This window comes from Aythya marila, assembly GCF_965140915.1.
Source record: "Aythya marila genome assembly, chromosome: 14".
NCBI classification, from domain to species: Eukaryota; Metazoa; Chordata; class Aves; order Anseriformes; family Anatidae; genus Aythya; species Aythya marila.
This window is the reverse complement of record NC_139055.1, coordinates 16352232-16377352: the sequence shown is the minus strand read 5'-3', so window position 1 is coordinate 16377352 and position 25121 is coordinate 16352232. Positions and strand designations below refer to the sequence as shown.

The 25121-nt window shown below is 47.8% G+C and overlaps 1 protein-coding gene across 1 annotated transcript; it reads left to right on the top strand.

Annotated features, from left to right (window-relative positions):
* Nucleotides 1-3054: 3054 nt before the first annotated feature.
* TGFBI (transforming growth factor beta induced) lies at nucleotides 3055-24693 on the top strand. The gene is made up of 17 exons (XM_082771928.1): nucleotides 3055-3267; nucleotides 6743-6841; nucleotides 13466-13530; nucleotides 14226-14383; nucleotides 15175-15339; nucleotides 15836-15982; nucleotides 16657-16798; nucleotides 17353-17565; nucleotides 17745-17882; nucleotides 18157-18302; nucleotides 18650-18786; nucleotides 19324-19454; nucleotides 21313-21437; nucleotides 22383-22485; nucleotides 22841-22920; nucleotides 23500-23524; nucleotides 23684-24693. Exons 1-17 carry the CDS (start codon nucleotides 3146-3148, stop codon nucleotides 23737-23739), a joined length of 2052 nt encoding a protein of 683 aa, XP_082628054.1. The 5' UTR covers nucleotides 3055-3145; the 3' UTR covers nucleotides 23740-24693.
* Nucleotides 24694-25121: the final 428 nt, after the last annotated feature.

The following is a 25121-nucleotide window of genomic DNA, read 5'->3' as shown; positions in this document are numbered from 1 at the left end:
TTTTTTTTTTTTTTTTTTCTGTACTCTACCTCCCTCTCCAAACACAACCCCAATTCTTATTTTGGTCTGAATTTCCACCATGTGTCACATACTTAAAGGGCCGGACAGGCTGCAGGCTTTGCTGAGGCTTCAGAGCCAGCTGGTTCTGCCCAACGCCCTCCGCATTGCTGAGCAGGATATCACCATGCAGAGCTCTGTCCCCACACCCAGTGCCTCTGAGACAGAGCCATGAGAAGAGCCAGGAGATAAATCCCATAAATTCCCTGCAGCACATGCGATGCATGTAGGAGCTACAGGAGAAAGCAGGATTAATCCTCTTCCTTTTTCCGCAGGCTCCAGACCCATCAGTTGGAGCTGCCTACAAAGGGAAACAACGAGGATTAGGAGGTCTTAATTGGGATCTTTGTACAAGGCAGATGTGTGAAAGCAAGAGTGTGGTGTGAAGGAGCATCTGCCATGTATTTAACACGTGAGCTGGAGACACTTTAACACTCATTAGCTGCAGACAAATTAAATGGAGATTCAGTCTCCCCCAGAGATGTGGCTTTTACTAAATGTAGCTAGAACTTTTTTCATGGCAATCACTGCTTATGCTGTTATGAAGATAGTAACTTACAATGGCAGGCAAATATATATACATATGCATATATATATAAACTTTTAATTTCATGCTGCTGATCAGTTCTCCTAAAGCTGTTTCTGGGGAGGTGGGGAGGTGGTGGTTGTTTAAAAGCTCTCCTTCTGGCCTCCCCATGCAGCTACAGAACAAAGTAAAAATATTTATGGTCTTAATGATTCAGTAATTTCAGCTTTCAGCTTTGTTTACACAGAAAAATCTTTAAATAATAGATGTTTATTATTGCTGTAGATTTTTTTTTTTAGTTGGGCTTTGGGTTATGTCTCGCGATTCCTCCCTTTTGGTGGAGCAGCTGTTACTTCTGCTTCTTGCTTACTCTGAACTGTGTACAGAAGTGTCTATTTGTGTAAGTGCGATTTTCTACGTGATTGATTTTTGGGTATTTGTATGAGTGTGCACGGAGCCCACTGCCAATGGATTTCATTTCAAACTAAACATCCATCTGAAGGCAGAGGTTAAAACAAGTGCAAGAGAAAGTGATGGCCATTCACAAATAGGTTTGTCACAGTCTGATAGCCTAATTTATTTAAATATTTCTTTGAAACAGCTGAAGCACTCTCAGAAAGATTCACAGAAGCTAATTGAAGGCTTGGTCAGAACAGAGAGTCCTGCTGGAGGGGGATAATGAATGGGGATGCACTGGAGAGGAACGAGGAGGCAGCGGGACAGAAGGGAGAGGTGGGGAGAAAGAAAACCAGCAGAGGTGGATGAAAACAGGGAGTTTGCCTTCTGGGTGGGTGGAATATCAGGTCTCAGGTGAGGAATATCAGGTCTTGTTTTGGAGGGTTATAACATCCTGGTGATGTGGGGCTGTAGATGAGGAAGGTTGGTGTTAAGGAAAGACATAAAAAGTTCAAAATCCTCCCTTTTTCTCAGGAAGACCTGAAATCTCTGTTTTTTGTCTTTGGGGCTGGAGTCATGAGCCTCTGCAGGTAAGGCTTTGTGATTCATCTCCATAAGGGAGGCAGCAGCCAGGCACTTCCCAGGGAGAGGAAACCCGACACTGGGGAAGGGTTTGTGTATTTTATCCAAGAAGCGTTAATGCTGTTTACACTAATCGGATTTATTTACTGCAGGGGGAAAAATATCTTTGTAAATAGAAAGTGTTTATTATTGCTAAAGACTTCTTCTGTTTGGCTCAGCGGCTGCTCCCTGGATCCATTTCAATTCCCGTCCCTTGCCGAGCAGCTGCCCTTCCTGCAGCCTGCAAATCCTCACAAGGCTCCGCACAAGTCAGTCCCTAAGAGCAAGTGGCCACAAAGGACTCCTTCTGCCTTCCAGGAACATTTCAGGAGAAAAGAGCCCTTAAAGTTTGGTGCCGGTCCAGCCAGAGCGGATTCTTTAGAAACGCGGTTGGGATGCTGCGGTGCATCAGGCTGGGTAAAGCTGGGAGCGAGGTGCCCTTGACAGGACCGGAGGTTTTCCAGTCGAGCTGTTAGGATGCCTGGGATGCTGAGGCTGTCTCCGGGGCAGGGCTGGCTTCCAGGGTGCCATCACACAGGCTACAGTGGGCTGGCACCTCTGAGTGTCTGTGGCCCTTCAAAGCAAGGGGTTCCCCTGTGGCTCGCTGCTGAATTCACCCCAGGGTTTAACCCAGAGCTGTATGGGACACAAGCAACCTGCACAAGGGGAGCCTGTTGTCGGCAGCCTTGCTGCTCCTTCTGTGGTTTAAAGTAAACCAGAAACCCCTCGCCAAGTGTGACCCCTGACAGCGCTGGAAGGACCCAGGGGATGGGGCTGCAATGCCTGCAGGCGTTTGAGAAGGTGCCAGGCAAGGCAGCACGGGGTGGAACTCAAAGATGCTTGTGGGGCAGGCAGGAAAGCTCCCTGGGGGCTGGGATCAGATGGAACCCCTGGAGCACATCAGGGACCTGAGTCAGGGGAGGTGAGAGAGAAAAATGCCCAGGAGAAGAAGCAAGAGAGATTGTGGGTGAAATGCAGTGCTGGAAGCGAGGATGAGGGATGCCCCTGGCTGCATTCTGCTCCGGGGGATGGATGGATTGGGGGATAGATGGACGGGGGGATGGATGGGTGGTGGGATGGATGGGTGGATGGATGGATGGATGGATGGATGGATGGATGGATGGATGGATGGATGGATGGATGGATGGGTGGGTGGGTGGGTGGATGGGTGGGTGGGTGGGTGGATGGATTGGAGGATGGACAGGGGATGGATGGAGGGATGAAGGGATGGGTTGATGGGTGCATGGATGGACAGATAGATGGGTGGGTGGATGGATGGGTGAGTCGGTCGGTGGATGGGTCGGTGGACGGATGCCCTCCCCGGGGGCGTCTCCCTCTCCCTCTCCCCTCCTCCCTTCCCCTTCTCCCCTCCCCTCCCCTCCCGCAAGGCCGGGCCGCCCGGCGGCTCCTCTCCCCCCGCGGGGCCGCTCCGCTCCGCTCCCCGCCCCGCGCCGCCGCCGCATTTAACGGGAGGCGCGGGCGCCGCCGGCCCGTCCCGAGCCATCCCGACCCGTCCCACCCGGTCCGTCCCGTCCCATCCCGGCCATGGCACGCCTGCCGCTGCTGCTGGCGTTGGGGTTGGGGTTGGGGCTGGGTTTGGGGCTGGCCGCCAAGTCCCCGTACCAGCAGGTCCTGCAGCACAGCCGCCTCCGCGGCCGCCAGCACGGGTAAGCGGCCGCTGCGCGCCCCCGGGGCGAGAAGGGGAGAGGGGAAGGGAAAAAAAATAATAAAACACCCCCAAAACTTTTTTTTTTTTTTTTTGTTTCGGGGGTCGCGGCTCGGGTTCCTTCGCTGCCCGGGGGCTTCCCACCCCCGGGGGCTTTTCCTTCTTTCTCCTTTCTTCCTTTCCTTCAGGATGCTTCATGCTCCGGTGGTCGTTTTAGACGGCTCTTCATCAGTTTATCCCCGTGAAGGGGTTTAAAAAAAAATCCTCAGATTTTCACTGAAGCGTTTCGTGGAAGGAGTTCCCCTTTTCAAGAGTTTGCAGAAAAAGAAAGAAACTTGGTTCAGTGGCTGAGGGGTGTCTGTGGAGTAAGCACCAACTTGCTCTTTAAGTCCTGAAAGTTTTCCTGAGCAAAGTAATCCCTTATTTAATCAGAGCCTTCAGAGATAAGAAACACCCCAAAAATGCAGGTAGACATCTCTATATGTCTATGTGTTATGGGCTGTGTGGTTTGACTCTTTTTATTGATAGGAGGAGAGCTACCCAGCTGTTGATGGCTGCCCCCACTGCTTTTGTAACATATGGGAATAGGCAGAGTGAAATGATGACAGACGCTTCAGCTGGCTCTTGTCTCTCCCGGTGGTGACATTGATTGAGCTGCAGCTTCCATTTAAATGGGCTGCTGAGGGCAGGGTCACGAATCGCATTGTAAAAAACCAGGCTGAAATATCGCAATTTGATATGTCACCTGGCAAGGCTCCAGGTCAGCCTTTTCCAAGAAGGGGAGCACTGTTTGGGTATCTCACCGGACGGAGGACCTTACAGGCAAATTCGGAGCGGACGCCTATTGGTAAAATCTCAGTACCGAAAGGGTTGCAGGCATTGCTGTGGCAGGGTTACAGATGAGGAGAAGTTCTGCTGAGATAAACCCGGCAGAGCTGACAGCAGCACTTGGCTCGCTGGTTGCTTTCCGATGGAGAGAGCAATTTATCCCGAGCGAGCTTTTAAACTAAATTCTGAACGCTGATTAATGATGTGTCAAAGGGACACGGCAACAGAAAAGCAGCCCAAAAGCTCTGGGATGTGAGGCGTGTTGTTTCGCTTGCAGGAAGGAGCTCTGGAGGGATGTGCGAGCAGGAATGCCACCCTTTCTGCTCTGAGCATCCCCCGGCACCATCAATGCTCCCATTGAGCTGGGAACGAGTTGGGTGGCAGGGCTTGGCTCTGCAGCAAAACTCGTACAGCTTAATTATTTTAAAGTGAATCAGCTCAGGTGCTGGGGGGCGAGATGAGAAGCATGTGGGGAGGAGCGTGAACATCTGAAGATGGAAATCTGGGTGCGTGGGTGCAGTCACGGCAGGGAGATGTTGCGGGACTGGGGAGGTCATAGGGGGGGTCCTGCTCTTTAGTGCCCCTTCCCAAGGGCTGCCCCTGCCCCGGCAGCTCCCAGCTGCTGCCTGCCAAGGGGAAGGCTTCAGATGCAGGCAAACAATGGGCGGTTTTATCCGCGAGTCAGCTGGGAACGGCATGGCAGAGGTGATGAACTCCAACGAGGAGCGGGGAGAGTGTTGACAAATTCATTTTAAGCCAGACTGGGCAACGCACCAGAACAGGCACGGCGGGGAGCTGCTACTACAGCCTGCCTGTGGGAATCATTGATAACACAGCCCTCGGGGGGATTGCTAAGCACAGGGTTAAAACTGGGAAGTTTTTCCCAAAAAGTCAGCGAGCAGCCCGGCGGCGCCGGGTCCCAGGCAGGGAGGAGGGGGCAAAGCAGGAGGTTTGGGGCTGCCCAGGAGGTTTCTTGGCAGGCTGCTCCCAGGGATAGGGGGGAAGTGATCAAACAAGTCCTTCAGTAGCCAGGCTTGTCAAGACGAATATTAGAGGGATTGTCCACTGCCGTCAGCCAGACGCTGAAATCGAGGCAAGATTTGGAATTTCAGTGTAATTGGAACCACATTTCGGCGCGCCGGGGCCGGAGGAGCCGAGGTGGGCTGAGTCACTGAGCACAGACGTGTCTCTCAGCCGGGGTTTGGCGTGGAAGTTACTGAGCTGGTGCCAGCTTGCACCAGCTGAAAGTTTGGCTTTGTGATTTCTACCTTTTTTTTTTCAGTAGATTCTTTCTCCTTGTCCCTCACCTTATGTATAGAAAGGGAGTTAAATGCTTTCATGCAGCAGCAACTTACTCTTACTGGGTAGGGCAGCAACAAGAGATGCAGTGAACCTAATTCCCCGAGGTCCCATGGGTCCACACTTGGTCCCTTGTGGTGGTGCCAGGGTCTGGCAGGGTCAAATCCTGCCTCTGCAGGGCCCTGTTGCAGTCACATCAGCAAAAGCTTGTTGAAGGCAAGCCAAGCTCTTGCTGAATTTACACTAAGGATGGGCAGGTTGACTTGTGTTGGGTGCTGGTGTGAAGCAAATACGCCTGCAGGAGGGCTTGGCAGTGGGCTGTAGAGCCTCTGCAGAGCCTGCTTTTGGTGGCTGGGGCAGGTGAGTGGCGGTGTCCCAGCCAAACAGGGGCAAATGTCTGTCTGCTTCCCGAGGGAGATCAGTGAGACCTCCACAGCAGCATCTCTGTGTCCCATCCAGGATGTGTGCCTTGGAAGGTGCTGAGCAGAGTGCTTCCAAAGTGATGATTTATGTATTTTACTCAATAATTTATTTTCCCCTTATTATTCTGGGAGCCAACGCTGCTCATACTTTCTGTGCTGCTGCTGCGATCAGGGCATGGTTTTGGTACTGGGAATCCAGGGGCAGTTGGGCTGAGAATCTGCAGTATTTTGGGGCATTTGCTGTACTTCTGGCTGAAGCCCACGTCTATAAAATCACATCTCAAGGCCCCTGCCTTGTCCACACTCATGGCCAGAACTGCTGGCACATGAGCCATGGCAAGTGGCAACTGGAGATGGTGAGCTGGGAATGGTGTGACCACAGCTTTGCTCCCCATGACACCACTTCTTTCACAGCTGGAAGGCTGCTGCCAGCTTCCAGTGGGACAGTACCACTTGCTTGTCTTCCCCTCCAGTAGCTCACGTCTGTGTCCAGCATAGGCTCAGTCTGTTGGACAGCAAAAGTGCCCATCTTGGTTTTGGTGTTGATAAATATGTCCTTTTTTTAGGTCCTAAACAATAAAATAATGGGTTTAGGGGAAGTATTTGAATTATTGCAGAAATTTATTGGGTTACACTTAGGTCTCTAAATTAGAAGTTGGTGTTCACCATAGAAATCACAACTGAACTACTACCTTTAACTCAATTCCATTATATTTTGGGAGGGGTATAGCATGGAGAGAAGCCAAGCCTTGCATTCAGTGAAGGAAGAAATAACCTTGCAGAGTGGAGAGAGGTAGAGAGGACTCTTTCACCACTTTCCTTCACTTTGAGACCTGGAAAGTCAGCTCTCCAAGTTCCCTTCGTCTCACACCCACAGTGGGGTTTTCTGGGCTCTCAGACCCTCCTCTGCTCTGTCCCTCCCTGCAGCCCCAACGTCTGCGCGGTGCAGAAGCTGATCGGCACGAACAGGAAATACTTCACGAACTGCAAGCAGTGGTACCAGAGGAAGATCTGCGGGAAGTCAACGTAAGTACTTGGGAGCCCTCCGGGGTCACCCCAAAACCCAAGAGGAGGCAGCTGCTGGGTGGGGGAAGCAAACGGTGCAACAGACACTGGGTGAACTTATATTGTGTGTGCTAAGGGCTGTTTTAGCCTTTCACTAACAAAGAAAAAATTGTGCCTTGTTTTTTTCCCAATTGACAAACATGATTCTGAAACACTTCAATGTTAAGAATGGAAAATACCGTGTAAATTCAAACCCTGGTGATTTATTCTAATTGCATATCTATATATGTTGTATAGCTCTTGATGCTGTGAAGAAGTGTGGTCCAGATGGTTTCTGGTACTTAGCTGTGCCTCTCTTACTGCTAGGCCCAATATTGCCTAGCTGGAAAAAAAATAAAAGAAACAAAAGAAAAAAAGGCAGCTCGGAGCTGATGGTTATTGGAGAAAACACAAAATTCATCTACACATGTTTTCTTTGGAAGAGGAAACAGAAATAAGGGGAAAGAAGTGTCAGTTTTAGCCAGCACTCTGATGACTCCACCAGGAAAGTTAATTACACTCGCAGGCCAATTCCACATCTAAGATCACAAACAAAAATATTCAAGTAGCTGTCGCGTAGCGTAGCCATGCGGGCAGCCTCGGGACATTCCTCTGAGTGATGCAGTCAGCAGATAATCGCGTGCCTGACTCCCTGCCAGGCTGTAGAGCAGCACGGGGAAGCTATCTTCTTGGTGTAGGCCAACCAAGGCTCTCGGGGACGTTTGCTGGCTCCAGCCTGAGCACGCACACGGCGTTAGCCACTGCTGCTGTCCCTGGCCCCGCGGCTCTCAGATGGTTTTGGGGACTCCGCAGGGGTCGCAGGAGGTGGTGACCCCCCAGCCACACACCATCCCTCCTCAGAAAGCAAAAACTGAAAGTAAAGTCCAGGAGATTTCTTCTAGGCTGAAATCACTAGACGGCAAGAAACCACTGATCTGGGACAAACAGCAGAAATCAGCCGGTGTGCCTCTGGTGTGGTCCAATGTAAATTGTAACTGGATCTATAGGAACATGCTGTTCTTTACTGTGGATTAAATAAGCCATGTTTGTGAAGTAAACAGCAGATCTTGAGCTGTGGTGAGCTGGGCTGCTTTTATTTTGGTTGCCTTTGTTGGTTTAGCTGCGCTTGCTGGCTATCAGATTTAGAATTGTTGGTTTTGTGTTGGTGTTGTGAGGAAGGAGGTCAAATTGTCCCCGTGCGTGGCCTTTCATTGTTCTACCCGTCAATCCATCTCAAATAAGACAGTTCTGTAATTCAGGAGGATGCACTGCAGGATGTACCATGTGTCGGGCAGGTTTCCCTTAAGTCTAATTTTCTTTGCAAAAAAGAGAGAGAAGCAATGTTGTAAAAAGAAATAAGCACCCTCCTCCAAACCCTAATTCTATAAAACCATTAAATCCAGTAAGACTTGACATGGGTGATTAGAGTTCAGACTCTCATCTTGGTTGAATAGTGGCTTTTTTAACATAAAATGGATCAGATTATGCCATGGTATCATTGTTGCCCCTTCAGATAGGAGAACGTGTTTGGATGTAGGCCTCCCAACAAAATGAGACTGCTGTGGACCCGGGGTGGCTTTGCTGCTCCACCCCAGGATTGCTTCAGCACTGAAGCAAATCAGAAACTAAACGTCAAGCAACTGCACAGCTGTATTTGGCAGACAATTCAGCCACTTATCTGCAGAAGGAGCCGGAAGGGCTGGCATCCCTCCGAATTTCACTGGGGATTTGGGGTGGTCTCTTCCAACCTCTCTTGCTCTGCTTTTCCCCAAATGTCTTCTCCAGTGACACGCTGCTGAGAATGAAGCATACACACCATTAACCTGCGTGTTAACCTATGAGATAATGTTCCCCTTGCACGTGGGATTAGCTCACCGTTCTTCACTTCGCATCATCTCAACAATGGGTTTTACTGTCTTTTCCTCTTTTCCTAGTCGCTTTGGAGCCTGTGCCTTACTTTGCCCTTTCGCAGTGCTTGTGCAGAACAAAGGACACGTGCCTTGACTCAGATTTTCCGGAGGACCCCGGGACAGCTCTGATTACAGGCGTTTGCTGGTGATGGCTCCCACTGGACGTGGTGCTCCCGGCGTCTGGAAGCAATCAGGAGCCGGTGGGGATGTTAGGCGTTATGCTGCAGCAATCAGACTCCTATAGCAGTGTCGGGGCCTGGTGCTGCTCCATCCTTGGTGTCTGGGCTCTCAGGAGAATTTATGGGTACAGTCCATGGTGCTCAGCATGAACCCCCAAACTTTCTCTCTGCGTGAGGCTGGGAGAACCTCTGAGAGCACCACGTGTCTTTAAATCCCAGAAACAGTCAGGGTTTGGCACGTTTGGCAGCATGCCTGGGGGCAGAAACCCTCTCCCGAAGTTGTGTCCTTGGGTCCTCCCTTTGGTGGCTGGATGCACTCCTGCAGCCCTGCAGGGGACCCTGTGCCCGTCTCCCACCAGAGCTGGTGCACCTGTGGATAAGCACAGTCTTTTCTCTCCTCTTCCTAAAGGCTTTTTCCATCTCTGAGAGGAGCAGTCTTGGGTTGGGAGATGCTTGACACATCTCAACTACTTCACTTTTGACCCGTTATCTTCTTTATTTGCTTAAAGGGTCAGTGGTGCCACAAGTTGGAAGTGGCAATACAGTTGCAGATGCAAATACCTGCCTCTAGGAAGATAGCTTTGACTGTTTTGAGTTTTGATTTATTTTCTTGCTCTGAGCTGCGTTTCAAACAGGTAGCAGGGAGGGAGGTCAGCGAGGGAGCAGGTATTGCAGAGAAGCAAAGCGAGCTCCCGCAGAGCTGGCTGAGAGAAGGGAAACAGCCTTGAGAGAGAAGGGCAGAAATGTTACTGCAAGCCAACAGCAGTAAGTCATAGGATGCTCCTGGGATGGTCACATCCTGAGCCCAGAGACACGCAGCAACACGAGAGGCTCAGATGTGCTTGGCCTTGTCCCCATGTGCACGACCCTCCGGTGCCTGCTGCAGGCTCACTGTCAGAGGAGCGGTGTCCAGAAAGAAATCCAGAAAGAAATCAGCTAGGGCTGTAAGCATGAGACCTGGTGCTGAGGCTCTGCACGCTGGCTTCTTGATGGGCATCTTTGGGTCCATCGGGATGGAGAGCGCCGCTGGAGCTGGATGTGCACGATGGAAAATTCAACTCATGCATCAGAAGGGGACTCCCACCTCTTTATCTGCTTTTCTTTTTCCTCTGTTTTTCTTCTCTTTGCTAAAGCATTGGCTCACGCACTTAGAGAGAAATTAGATCGAGGATTTATGTACATTTTATCATTGCATTACTGTCTGATGAAGTGAGATAAGGCAGTTGGCAAGAAGTCCGACACTGCTTTGATTTTAATGAGCACTGAAACAAGATTGTTTTGGTAATTAGGTAATTTTCCACTGTTGGCTATTCCAAGGCCAAAGAAATAGTTTATTTAGGGTATATTCTCATAGTTACGTCTGCGCTTTTTATATTTTTCTGTCTCCCTTATGAACTGGACTCATTCTCCTAGAAGTGGGGGTTGCAGCTGAATGCCTCCCACACGCGCTCTTTTTGTGTAATGAACAAGGCAACAACTTCCTTCTTTTTCTCTTATTATCTTTTTCTTCTAGCCATAACTAGTAGCAGTAAGTTGCCCCTTAGTACTTTCTTTTTCTTTTCCTCTTAACTTTTTTTTTTTTTTGGTCTGATTTACTTTTCTCTATTCAGGAAAAAATATGAGCCCTGGCACTCTTTTTTGTAAAAACGAAACATATGGGACTTATTACAGGAAATTATTACAAATGGATCTTTATTCACTAATACATGCCTTAGCTTGTTTTTATTACCTTCAAAAATGCACTTAAATTTTAATTTCAGGCCCTAAGAATGCGGCGGTGGTGAGACAATGGCTAATAAAAGGCAGGGAGCTTGCTTCTGCACCAGGACACGGGGACGTTTAGCAGCGCAGTGTCTCTAAACACTTGGCTTGGCTTTTGTGCTGAATCTGCTGCGTGGTTGGGGAGCATTTAGGGCTTTATCCCAACACTGTTTGTCCCCTGCCATTAAGAGCAGCCCCCCAGCTGATGCTCTGATCCTGACCACGCAGCTCCTCCAGTGCTGCCTACCCGGTGGTGTAGGGGAGCGCAGGTGGGGCGATGTCTCCATACGGGGCTGTGCTGCAGGGCATCCTTTGCCCTCTGGTCCCTCTCCTGGTGCAGCCAAAGCCTGTGGACTGCAGGGCCAGGTTAGCCACCCCTAGCATGGCAAAGCCCCTCTCTGCTGGGGCTCACGGAGGAGCATGTGTTAAAGGAGTGGCCGTGCTCTCATATAGAGGTGTAGGGTACCAAATCCTGGAAATTAAGTGGAGCAGCCTTCAGCCATGGCCATGCTGCTCCCTGAGGGCTGGATGTCTTTGGGTGTTCTTGTGCTTTCACCAAGGCACAGCCACAGAAGAGCAAGTGGCTGAAGCTGAAGATGTTTTCACGATCCCTGGGACTGGCTCCTTGTAGGCGCAAACACTTGGCTGAGCACCTCTGTGTTCACCTGGCCCTTTGCAGAAGGTTTCTAGTACTCAGAAAGCTCTTATTTAGTTATTTATTTGTCAAAATAAATTTTAAAAAATCACAGTTGAGATCATACCGGACAAGATGGGAAGAAGGAACAGGGAGGTGAGGGTGGGAATGGCATACGTGGTGCATGGAGCCAGACGGTGCTGGCAGGTCAGCTCCAGAGACTGGGGCCTGTGCCAACCCCATAACTGGCCTTGGTGCTGCTTGCCACTGGCTTCCCCAGTGGGGTGGTGCTGGAGACATTCCCCCATCCCCCAAAATAATAAAAAATCTGGCGGTGTGGTCCCTGCATCCCATCCCGCTGCCCTCACCCAGCTGCTGGAGCAGCAGCATCCCCGAGTTCGTGTGCACCCCGTCCTGCCCCTCCTCGCAGCTCATTAATCTCCAATCGATCCATAAATACGCCTTTTAAAGCCCACGTCAGCACTCAGGAATTATTTATGCTGAACTCTGCAACGATTTCTTTTTAATCAGCTCGTCGTCTTTGATTACAGGTCTGAACCGAGGGAACTGTCTAGACTGGATTTAGTTTCTAGGGTGAAAAAAAGAAAAATCAGAGGTCGGGGAGGGAAGTGGTGGGGGGAGAAAGTGTGTGTTTGTAATGAACACGAGCCGGGGGCTGGGGAAAGTGGAGCAGCAGGGTGTTAAGATCTCCAGTAGTCAAAGGAAGGGATTGCTTTAGGCAAGCTCTTTCCCACATGGAATATATAATGTCTAGACAATCAGTCTGGGTTTGCTTTGTAATTCTCTTAGGAAACCGTGACACAGAATTTATTTGCTTCTGTCACAGAAAAGCAGGTATTTGTTTCACTTACTGGCTCTTAATTACCCTGAAGAATTCCCTCTTAAACCCCAGGCATTTCCACTGTTTGTTAACAGTGTTAAAATGATGACAAATATCTGAAGTTTGAGGTTTTTCCTTTCTCTCTGAGTGAGTATGCCGGGGCTCAGCACTACAGCACCAGGCTTGTCTCGAATCCAGGCAGGAGCACAGAGGAAAGGTTTGTCTTTGGGAGGAACACCTAGTGCCTCGCTGCCCTAGCCCGTCTAACAGATTGCCTCGTCCTTTCACACCAAGCAATAAGTGAAAGAAACCCCTGTGAAAAATAAACAGGCAACTTCTGGGTTGATTTTTAATATTTTTTTTCCCCGTTTGTATGAAAACAGGTTCCCTTTAAAGGGCAGCTTTGAGAATCAGATGACTTCCATTTCCCATTGAGCTGCAGCAGTCAGGCAGCTCGTGCTTCTTTAGCATCTGTCATCCTTGGGGCTCCCCATGTCCCCAGGAGGGGCTCCGACCCCTGCCCCCTGGTAGCAAAGCCAGGGGTGCAGCATCACCCCCTGGGGTGCCCACCGAGGCACAGGCATCCCAGCGAAGTTGTCTTTGCAGGGCTTATTCCAAGTCCTGAGGCCAGGGCATCCAAGACCAGAGGTGTCCCTTTGCCTCCAGGCCTGTCATGCCAACTTTGCTCTTAATAAGTGAATATTTTCTGGTGGCAAAGAATGGGGTGAAATGGGGGGATGCTCAGCGGGTTTGTAGGGCAGCCTTACCAGAGCTGCAGTGTGCTGCCCAAACTGCAATCAGTTGTATACTGGGAGAACCCCAAACCCTCCTGTGGAAGAGGCTGAACTCAATGACTTGGACTCCCCCTGAAAATAAGCAAATAAATCAGATATACTGGATATTTTGGTCTCTGCCTTGCCTCTCTCTGTGCTGTGTAGGTCTTGATTCGAGCTTGTGCTGCGCTTGCTGCCTTGCTCAGGTCATCTGCTGGGACCGTGCCATCAGTCTCCAGCCCCTGTTTATGCAGGGACTGACAAAGTTGCTGGGCAAGTGTGGTTTTGAAAAACAATTGTCTGTTTTTGTTCTGTGGGGAGGTTGGCAACACGCAGCGCTGGAGGCGATAAAAATTGTGGTTTGCCTTTTGTTCAAGTGTGTGTTTCTAAGGAAGACGCTGCTTCGGAAACCTCACCACCAGGGATGAGCGCAGACAGGACAGTAGCTAACAGAGAAAAAGCAGCGAGGAGCTATCAGTTAATCTGCCATGTCCATCTCTTGTTCCAGAGTAATCAGCTACGAGTGTTGTCCTGGATATGAAAAAGTTCCTGGAGAGAAAGGCTGCCCAGCTGGTAAAGACATTTGACATTTTTTACACTTCTTAAAATTACTCCTCGGCCCACTGAAGGGAAATATTAGAAAATTGCTCAAAGTGGATTTGATCTTTGCAATTGGTGCGCAAGATTGCTTTGAACGAGTCAAAAACAGACTCAGCAGAGCACCAGCTGAGCACCAGCTCAGCTCCAAAGCATGCAAAAAATCCCAGACAACGTAAAAACCTCGGATATAATTAAAGGCAATCAAGCATGGGAGGGCTGTGGGGAATTTCTCAGTCCAACAAGTAATAGAGCTGTGTTGGAAATGCAATGCAAGGTAGCGATAAAGCAGCAGACAGTTTTGCCAGTCTCTGCTCATTTCTATTTTGGCAAGGGTGAGTTGAGCAAAACTTTCACTTAATAGCAAATACAGCTCAGCTGCTGGCAGGCTGGGAGGGGGCTTGGTGGCTCTGCTCCTGCTGTCCCAGCGCTTCCTTCCCCTGAGCTGGGTGCTGGAACTCAACCATGGGGCTGCAGAGAGCAGCGGCGTGTATCGGGCCAGGTACACCGAGTCTGCTTTCCACCTATTTACATTTATATACATGCAGTGTGACTCCAGCAAAGCCCAAAGAGCAGATTTTGGATTACACAGCTGTGACTGAGGTCAGCTCTGTCGGCAGTGCAGAGCAGGATGAGTGGTTTGTCGGGATCATAACCTTCTCTTCTTGCAGCGCTGCCGCTTTCAAACATCTACGAAACCCTGGGAGTTGTTGGCTCGGCCACCACGCAGCTCTACTCCGACCGGTCCAACCTACGGCCAGAAATCGAAGGACCTGGGAGTTTTACAATTTTTGCCCCAAGTAATGAGGCCTGGGCTTCCTTGTCTGCTGTAAGATATAACTCCTCTTCGTTCCCCTCTTCCTCTGGCTTTCTGAGCGGGCTCTGCAGGGGTCTGACTCCAGCCCCAGCTGGCAGAACAGGCACGGTCCTGATGCAGGGAGGGCTGTGAGTTTCTGAGATGGGGATTACTGTCCTGGTCCATCAACCTCAGAGCCTGATTTCTGAATGAGCCCAGCACTGGAGAGAGGTTTGGATGCTCCCCAGTGGGTAGACGCAGAAATCGCCTCATTCAGTTTTCCCTATTTCTTAATGTCAGATATTGCACTAAGACCACAGCAAGGGACTTTCCATCCCTTTCATTATTTTTCTGGCTGCCCCCACTTTACCACTCCGGTTGTTCTTACTAACTGGTACAAGCACCAGTCCCAACTGGAGCCTCTGCAAACCTGCAGCCTCCCTGCACCAGTGAGTTCCCCTGCTCTGCTACATCTCCATCTCCTTAACACTGGGTTTGATTTTTCTCACACTGTGTCTTGTGAAATTCCCACTCCTGAAATTGCCACTGCTGTCCTCCGATGCACCAAATGGAGCATCCTCTGAATGCAGTGACCCCACATCGGGGCTTGCTGCCCTTGCCCATCTGTCTGCCAAGGCCAGGGCCTCCAGAGCTGCTTGCTGCTGCTGAAAGGCCAAAGATGCAGCTTTATGGAAATTAGAGCTGCCCTGCTGGCATGAGGTTGAGTACCTCAACTAATATATGGGGACCTTCGATGCAGCCAAACCTCTGGACTCTCCCCACCAACAGGCTCAGCACAAAAAATGAATTTTGCTGATTTTCAGGAAACGCTGGACTCCTTGGTCAGCAATGTTAACATCGAGCTGCTCAACGCCCTCCGCTACCACATGGTGAACAAAAGGGTCCTCACGGATGACCTGAAGCACGGGACAACGCTTAATTCCATGTACCAGAACCTGCCTATCCAGATTCACCACTATCCCAATGGGGTAAGATGCTTGCATCAAACCTACCCACCAGGGGCTTCCTTTTCTGCTGCCTTTCACCTCCTGCACTGTCCATGGACCTCCAGGACTATTTAATGCCTAGGCTGAAAACTCCTGATTCAGGATAGATGTTCAGAAGGAGCTTGAAAAGTATATTTATAAGTGGCTAGTTCCGTAGATGCTGTTGCAGAGAAGTTGCCCATGTTGCTGTATAACATTGTGTTTGGAGAAGTGCTTGATGTTGCATATTTTCTTAGGGTAGACAAAACCACTGATTACTTTCAAAGCTCTTTAAACATGATACCACTCAAATGTTTTTTGATAGGGCATTCTTATTCTTTATGTGATTTTTTTTTTCTTTTTTTTTAGGAAACCACATTTTGGCTCCTGCTGCTTCAGTATTATAGCGCTCACTGCGTTTGAAATAGAAAAGCAGCAGTGGCTGCTACACCTTCTTGTTTCAGTGCACTTAATGTCCCCTGCATCTCTCCCTTTGCAGATTGTGACTGTGAACTGCGCCAGGCTTTTGAAAGCCGACCACCACGCCACCAATGGGGTGGTCCATGTCATCGACAAAGTCATCTCCACCACCACAAACAACATTCAGCACATCGTCGAGACTGAGGAAAGCCTAGAAACTCTTAGGGTGAGTCTAACCAATGTGTGCTCCAGGGATCCCTAAAGGTATTCCCTCATCCCATTCCCATTGAAGCTTGTCAGTGCCTAAGTGCCGTGACTAAAGCTGCTGATAAAACCCTTGTACCAATATAAGTTATTTTACTTTAGGACGAGGTATTTTTGGTATCAGTGCAAGCAGGAAGCAGGGTTTTGTAAGAATAACTGTCACCCTGCTACTGTTGTCAGTAAAAAGATGTAGACGGAGTCTGGCTCCTCGCTATTGTATCAGAAACTTGGCCTTAGGAGATGTTAACTTTTCAGATTTGATGAATATCAACTTATTTGCTTTGGTACTTGCCAAGTTAAGGAAAAAAGTAGAAAGCAGGGGGGTTCTGCAGTAGGGTCTGGTCTGAATTATTCACTGGAACTACCATGACCCTTTCCAGGCATATCAGGGTATTCACGCTGGCTCTGAGGCTGGCCAAAAAAGGCTCTTGTACTCAGATTTCTGGAGCACAAGAGAACCACAGGGCCAGGCCAACTTTATAAAGGGACCAAAGTGCTGAAAGAAGCTATTCAGGATTTTTGTAAGTGCTCTGAAATTCTAAAAGCTGTAATAAATCCGTCTCTCAGTGACTGCCTGGACAAAGCTGCTGACCTTTGCATTCTGGCTGGACGTGTTTTACCCTCATTTCTCTGCAGGCTGCTGTGGCTGCTTCTGACCTCAACAGCTTGCTGGAAAGCGAAGGGCAGTACACGCTCCTGGCTCCAACCAACGAAGCCTTTGAGAAGATCCCACGAGAGACCCTGAACAGGATCCTAGGGGACCCCGAAGCCCTGAGGGGTAAGCGCCTGTTTGCCAAGGCCAGTGAAAGAATGAAGAGAGCTCTGCACTTCTTCTGAATTCTTTTTTGAATCTGAGCTGAGCTGCTCCTTGACACGATCTGACAACAGCTGCAGTAAACACACTTGGCAGCTTCCATCTTTTAAAACCAGACAGCCCAGAGCTCTTGGGATGAAGGCGTGTAGACGTGGCACTGGGTGGTACCAGATTTGGAGCAGGGAGCCAGAGCAGTCCCTTTTATTTAGCATTCCTGTATGCGATGCTGATTTCTATCCACCTAGAGACAGAAGAGAACTTATCAGCATAGCTTCCCCTGACAAATGAATCAAACGACCACACAAAACTAAAGTTGACAAGTGCATAAAAATTATTCTTTTGGAACACTTCATTTCACAGGCTGCTGAATTAAAGCCAGCACAATCTGAAATGACTGCACACCCCTTAGAGCAGAGCCCTATGCAAAGGGGGCCCTCCCCTTTGAAGAGAGCTCCTAAATCTGCATTAACTCCGTGTCTGACTTTTCCAGCTCACTAAGGCACTCGCTTCTCTTGCAGATCTGCTGAACCACCACATCCTGAAGTCAGCCATGTGTGCTGAGGCCATCATCGCTGGCCTCACGATGGAGACTCTGGAAGGGACCACCTTGGATGTGGGCTGCAGTGGGGAAGAGCTGACCCTCAACGGGAAGCCCATCATTGCCAACAAGGACATCCTGGCTACTAATGGCGTTGTACATTTTGTTAATGAGCTGCTGATCCCTGACTCAGGTATTGGAGGCTTTTTGCATCTCTTTGTCATGCTTTTCTTTTGCCTATTATTCTTTTTGACAAAAAAAATAATGGATTTAGAGGGCATAGGAATTTTGTAGAAATGGATGGATTGCCTTTTTATTATGCATTAGGTTATTATGCATTACTTTATTTATGTATTTATTTATTTTTTCCAGCTAAGACCCTGTTTGAGTTGGCCCAAGAATCTGAAGTGTCTGAGTCCATGAACCTTTTCAGACAAGCTGGGCTCAGTTCTCATCTAACAGGCAACGAGCGAGTGACCCTCCTTGCCCCAGTGAATGATGTATTCAAAGGTAAATTGGGGAGTAAATCCCTCTCTCCTGTCAGTGTGGGCCACAGACCTGCTTCAAACAGTGTCTCTTTGGCTGAGTTTCAGTGTGCAAACATGCAAACTCTCCCTTAAATGCCTCAGCTACAGACAGGGGCATGTAGCTTCAAAATTAAAATCTGGTGTGGGTAATGATCTCTGTTTGGATGTTTTTAGTGTCTCTGGTCATTTTAAATGAATCACTGCTTGTTTCCATGCTTTTTTTTTTTCTTATTTTTTTTTTTTTTTTTTTGCTGCAGATAAACCCGTCTCTGTTGACAGCAACATGAAGAACTTGCTTCTGAACCACATTGTCAAAGATCAGCTCTCCTCTAAATACCTTTACCACGGGCAGAAACTGCAGACGCTGGGTGACAAGGAGCTGAGAGTTTTTGTGTACCGCAACGTAGGTGCCTGCAGCTGGCAGTGCTCGGGGTGGGATCTCCAGCGTGTGGGGAGCCTGTCTGGGTGGGGGTCTGGCCTTGGCCTCTTAAAACCAGTTGAATTTCTCAAAACCAATTAGTTTAACCACTGCCTCTACATGACCGGTTCATTGTGAGCAGGACCCGGGGGCTAAATTTTTTTTTCTTATCCCTTACCATAAGTAATAAATATTCTGCAGGCTGAGCATCTTGTCATGGTACAGTTAACATAAAAAAAAAAAAAAGTGTAACTGAGCATTATGAAATGCATAAATATCCCTTTTTCAAAGCACGTACTAATCAGGTTGCTTTTCTGCGATTGTGTTTGCAGAACCTATGTATTGAAAACGCCTGCATTGCTGCCCATGACAAGAGAGGAAGGTTTGGGACCCTGTTCAGTGTGGACAAAATGCTGACCCCACCAACTGGCTCCGTGATGGATGTTCTCAAGGCAGACCATCGCTTCAGGTGACCTTTCTGCTCTTCCTAGGTGCCAGCTAGGAGCAGAGGAGCTGCTGTTCTGCTTTCTATTTGTTATTCTATTTATTATGGATCGTAGTCATGACTACATATAAGTTTTATTTTTTACATGGAAAGATTACCCAAAACCACGGTCTCATTCTTAAATTATAGGGAGTGAGACTTAAGTAATCTTTCATTGAAGTGTGAGCCAAGAGTGTGTGGTCCTCTTGTGAGCACATTTAGAAGCCAGCTCTGAAGCCAGCTCTGCTGTCAGTACTGCTGCGGCCAAGCCTCTGTGTCTCCTCACTAGCCTCTTTGTCCCCAAGGATTCAGCATCCCCAGCTGGCTCTGCCATTTCTCACATGTTCTGGTTGGACCTCATGGGATCGTTTCCTACCCGATCGACATTTGGGTTAATCGATTTTGCAGGATTTTGCAATTGTAATTTCACAACTCTCTTGAACACAAGAGGTTATTGCTCAAAGACCAACAGATGTAGTTTGTGGTGCAGCCACCAATGTTGTACCTTTGGTTGTCTTTCAGTACCTTGGTGGCTGCTATCCAGTCTGCAGGCCTAACAGAGAACCTGAACAGGCCAGGTACCTACACGGTGTTTGCTCCGACAAATGAAGCTTTCCGAGCCATGCCACAAGGGGAATTGAACAAGCTAATGGGTGAGCATTTTTGGAGCATTCGGGTGAACAGCTGCTGTGTGTTATTTGTGTGATACCTGAGCAATGGCTCAGTTTGTCTGCCATATTCTTTGAGTCTGTCTGCTGGTTGCACGGACATCCTACACGACTCATTAGGATAAGCCCTAGCCAGCAGAAACCTGAGGATGCACAGAAAGCAGTGGCACTGAACTCTTGCAAAAACTGTGGGCATGGGTTTATGCTTCCTTTGTACTTGTGTGTGCTATGAAATTCCAGTCAGGGATGAGAGAAGTGAAAATGGACATCAGTCACACAGGATCAGGGTATCTAAAGTAAGTTTTGCAAATAGAAAACATGGCCCACATTCAGACTCAAGCCACACTGTGTGGAATTTCATTAGTAAAAGGATGGAGCTGTTGTTCCATCTATTTGTACATGGACGAAGCAGGAAGTCCTACCTGGTCCTGAGAAGACAACAAATATTCTGGTCTAGGATAAACAGAGATCGATATCCTGAAAAGCACAGACATGCAGGCCAGTCATGGAAAAAAAAGCATGGGAATGTTTAATAACCCTCTTCAGGATAAGCTGCAGGATTTTTTTTGTTTTCTTCATGTTGGAAAATGGCTGTGGTTGGAAACAATGCCAGGTATTTGAGTGTAATGTCTTCTCGTCATTAAGGCCCAACCAAACATTGGCGTCATAATTTGTGGAGCATCTGCCCATGGTGGCTGGTTATCCTTTTAAGTGCATGAACGAGGAATTGGTAATATCAGCCTGCACACCCAGCCTAGTGATTAATGTGTAAATATTTCAGGGCTGTTCTGTAGCTATTATAAACGGCTGCAGGAATGAAGCATCCCAGATGTGGGCACTTCAGATGTTCTTGTTTTTTCACGCAAATATTTAGCTTATGCTTCTGATGAAGAAGTGAATCATGCTGGTGAGGATACGCAGTGTGAGCTGTGGCCACGATAGAAAAATGGTAATGGAAAAAAAGCTCACAGTGTGTTCAGATAGAGGCAGCAAAACAAGAAGTCCACCTTGCTTGTAGCTTCTCTGGTTTCTTATCTGAAGGCCAGTTTTTGCTCTAGCTGTTCCCTATCACCCGTCTCTGGGTTTTGCTCTGGGTTTTAGTCACAGCCCCTAAAGGAGAACATGGAGCGGGGCTGCTGGCCGTGCTGTGCACATCACCACCTCTTCTGGAAAACAGGTGGTGAAGGGGAAGCCTCTTACCTTCCTGAGATCTGGTTCAAAGCACAGATAGAAGAGTAGAGAGAGACTCTGAGGCAGGGATCAGGCTGGCAGCCTGTAAACCATCCGTGACATCTCTCCTGCACTCTTCCCCTTCCTAGACAGGAATCATGCCATGCAAAGTGTCATTGGTGTTGATGAAAATAGTGATGTTTGCAAGCACAGGGTGCTCTATTTCACATAAGGTTTTTTGTTTCTTTGGTGTTTTGTTGTGTTTTTTTTTTTTTTGTTTGTTTTTTTTTTTGTCTTCAAACTTCCTTGGAAGTGAAAGCAACAACAGAATAAAGCTCATATAATGCACAGTAAGAAAAAGAATAGACTGCAAAATAACCAAGAGATAGGGATTTCACATATAGGGCAGGGTTGATGTGTGCCAAGGTGGGACACTGTGACAACATCCTTCCTGGACTCACTTGGATCCTGACCTGCACAGGCAGGAACAGCCCCCATGTCCTATCCAGCTCCATCTGAGGTGCTTCTGATCGGTCTTTTTAATTTTACATCAATTCCTTGCCCTTTAGGAAATTACAGTATTTCCACGTAATGTCATTCCAGCACATGCAATATGGGAAACAAGCACTGACGCAGTTTCACAAACATACATGTTTTTTTTTTCTCCCCCCAGGTAATGCCAAGGAGCTTGGCAACATCCTCCGGTTCCACATGGCCGATGAGATCCTGGTGAGCGGCGCGGTCAGCGCGCTCGTGAGGCTGAAGTCCATGCAGGGAGACAAACTGGAAGTCAGCGCTGTGAGTCACTGCCTCTGTTATGTGTTTAGATGTCTGTGTCAGGGAGCAGAGAATGTCTGTGCTCATGTGGGTGCTATGGGAACCTCTTCTGAACGTGTGTACGGCCCCATCAGCAGTGTTTTTGGGGCTGTAGTGGAGAGACTCTTGCCATGTATTCAATTCAGCAAGTTGGCAGCCTTGAAATGTGGTTTTCTTCAGCTTTCTCCCCAGAAGACCAATTGTAAATGATTTCCAGGAGCTGTTATAAATTTAACTCTGAGTCATAGGGGAAAAAAAATATATAAATAAATTAGATGTATAGCTTGTTCAGCTAACACGTCTTTTTTAGTGTAATGAAAATGATCTCTGCATGGGCTCCCCTAGCACAGCAGGATTTATTTAGATGCACAATTTTATCTCAGAAATTCTGCACTACATTAAGAGAATGCAGGATCCCCTACTGAGGAAAAAAAGATATATTTCACAGAATAAATAACTCATGGCCCATTCGTTGCACAAGGAAGAAAAAGCAGGACAAAAATGGAAAGGCTGGTGCTCCAAAGTGCATCGAGCTGGCCAGCTCGTGTGCCAGGCTCCTGCCACGTCCAGCCCCTGTCACTCCTGCCACAAATTCTGTAGTAATCCCTCTCTGTGCAGGCAGCAGCACTGGGATGCTGATGGAAGGGCTCTGCCACGGCGGCTCAGCACTCCCACCCAGCCCATGTAGGGAGTCTGTGCTCCCAAACCTGCTGGTGACTGCTCCAGCTATCATTTGGTGTTATGGCCTTCTCAATTGGCAACAGAGATGAAAAGATGAAAATGTCTACAGCCAGCCAGCAATGAATGAATGCAAAGTGAGGGTGTGCGGGTTTTCTTTTTTTAGATGAAATTGGAAAGCACTGATGACAAAAGTTTCTCATTTTCTTTTTTTTTTTTTTCTTTTTTTTTTTTTCTTCTCCCGAACAGAAAAACAACATAATACATGTCAACAAGGAGCCTGTGGCAGAGAGCGATATCATGGCCACAAACGGTGTGATTCACGCAGTCAACTCCGTCTTGCAGCCTCAGGGTAGGTCGTGGTTGGGATGCTCAGAGCTGCACCACCAGGGTGCACAAACCCCTCTCGTTTAATGTGGGCAGCAGCAAGGAACTGAGCAGAGGGGGCAGGAGGGGCTGGGGGCTGCAGCTGGCTCAGGTTTGGAGCTGTGGCCTCGTCTTGGTCCCAAGCTGCATCATCTCCGTCCTTGCTTGGGGAGGGGGAGGTGACTTGTGGCAATTCCTTCAGTTTATTGAGGAGGATTAATCTGTTATGGGTTTTCAGCACATGCTCTGAAATGCTGGAAGGAAGCATCCTGTGTGCTTTGAATGCCATCTGTATATCTGCGCACCTAGTAATGTCAGTGCTGTTTGTGTCCCACCCTTAGCTTCAAGGCCGCAAGAAAGAGGTGACGAGCCTGCAGATCCCGCATTAGAAATCTTCAAACAGGCATCTGCATTATCTAAGGTAAAAACCAAAAACAAAGCAAAAAAACTGTCACTGTAGAACTACAGAAATTACATTTTGCTAATAGTGATTTGAAGATAACCTCACATTCAGGTTTTGACCTACAAAGAGAATAAGCAGCTGTGTTTCATGGACTGATCAATCCTCTCTTCTTTTGTCATTAAATGATATAAGAAATAATATTTTTTGCAACATGAAGCCTACAATTTGCAGCACACCAGAGATGCAGCCTTGGCACGTTACTGTATGTGTCAATCCCAATAATGCCTATGGCACCGAAGGGTCATTCATCCATCCCACTCGACACTTCTGACAGTGTCAGGATAAGAACAAGCAGGTACCGAATATGACTGCCCAAATTTCAGAAACAGAAGGCTTTCTTCTATGAAAGCCATCATGTATAACCGCAGGTCAGACATGCCACAGAGGAGGCAGCTTGGTGCTGCTCCTTGACTCTAGCCCAGCACCTTCCAGGACAGTTTTTGGAGACTAAGGATGAAATATTGCCATGTAAAGTCATCTTATAGCTGTCAGAGATTTATTGTATTTATTCAAACTTTATATTTTCTTTCCATGCAGGTTTCTCAAAGGAATCCTCGACTAGGTAAGGCAACCTCCTGAGCTTGTTTCTCATCTCTATCCTATGTCCTGTCCCTTAAAGAAAAGTTTATTCTGTGGTCTTGCTGCAATCAAGATGCAGCTTAGGTGGGAGGGGATGGTGTCTGTGTGTCTGTCCAACCCACCTTGTTCTTCTCCTTCGCAGCTCCCGTCTACTCCAGGCTACTAGCAAAGATGAAGGAGAACTCGGGCGGGTTCTGAGCTGCAGCCAGTGCCTCCATCCAACCCGCCCTGCTGAACGCTACAGGGAAAAAACCAAATATCACCCTTAAATTTATTGTTGTTTCCAGTGAAATGGATAGGAAAAACTAAAAGCCATATATATATGTATATATTTTAAGACCGTTTTTATTTGTTTTTGACCTTAAAGTTCCCCCACCGAGGATAGGTTTTTGTTTGTTTTTGTTCGTTTTGTTTTTACAAAGTAGTTGTTAATTTGCAGTTTTTCACATACCCAGTTTGGTGCTTGATACCTACGATGTACAAGGGCAGGGGTTTAATTCAGCGCTGCTTCAGAAGCATGGGAAGATGCTCAGAGCTCACCTTGGGGCCACCTCACTCGGGGACACCAGAAGAGGATGAATTAAAGCCTCTCTTCCAGGCTCCCATCTCTGGGAATCCAGGCTCCCAAAGTGGGAAGCCAGGTGTGAGCTCATTGAAAGCCATCCTCCAAACCAAGGCCAGAAATGGGAAATTTTGGCCAGAATGACTGGTGTGTGCTCAGCTTTCTGGGCAAATGCGTCACTCAGGACCGACCGTATGTCTGGTGGTTGCTTTGGAGGAAGTAAATGTGTTGAATTCACTAACGGTATCCAAGCAATACATATATACATACGAAACAAACATTGTTTTCCTTCTTCCCCTGTGTTCTAAAAGTCTTCCACACAATTCTGAATTGAAGGCTTTTAACAAAAGCTTCTCTATTGACATTGAGGAAACTGCATAATTATAAGCTATGGTTTGAAACTCTTTTTTTTTTTTTTTTTTTTTTATTGGGTTGTTTATTGTCTATGGGTTTTAACTGTGCTGCCTTTTATTCACAAAAGAAGATTGAAATAAGAGTTCTCCCTGGCAGAAGCCTTCCAGTAAATGGTTCATTTGTAATAATGGTTGTTTTTTTTTAATAAAAAAATAAAAATAAAATCAAAAATATAAATATGAGAAGTGCTGGTAATGCTTGGTTTTGTTTGTTCATTTGTGTGTAGTTGTTTGATGCTGTAGCTTGACCACCTGGGGAGGGGTTGTTGTGGGGCACATCAGTATTTATAGACCTAACAGTGAATGTCCCTCTTTTCTCATCCCGGGCTTACAGAATTTTTTGTGTTGAAAAAAAAATAAAATAATAATAATAATAAACAAACAAAAAACCAAAGGTATCAAGCACAGAATTTAGAAAAAAAAATTCCACTTTGTTTTGGCCACCCTGGCTGAGAAGCATCCTTTTCTTCCATTAAAAGCCCAAATTGAAATGCCATATGCGAGCCATCAGCATAATTCAAATGTGTGAAAAATAACCAGCCTCTTCTTTTATTTCCCTTCCCCAATCTCCCATCTCATCTCTTATTTTTCTGCTGTGGCTCAGC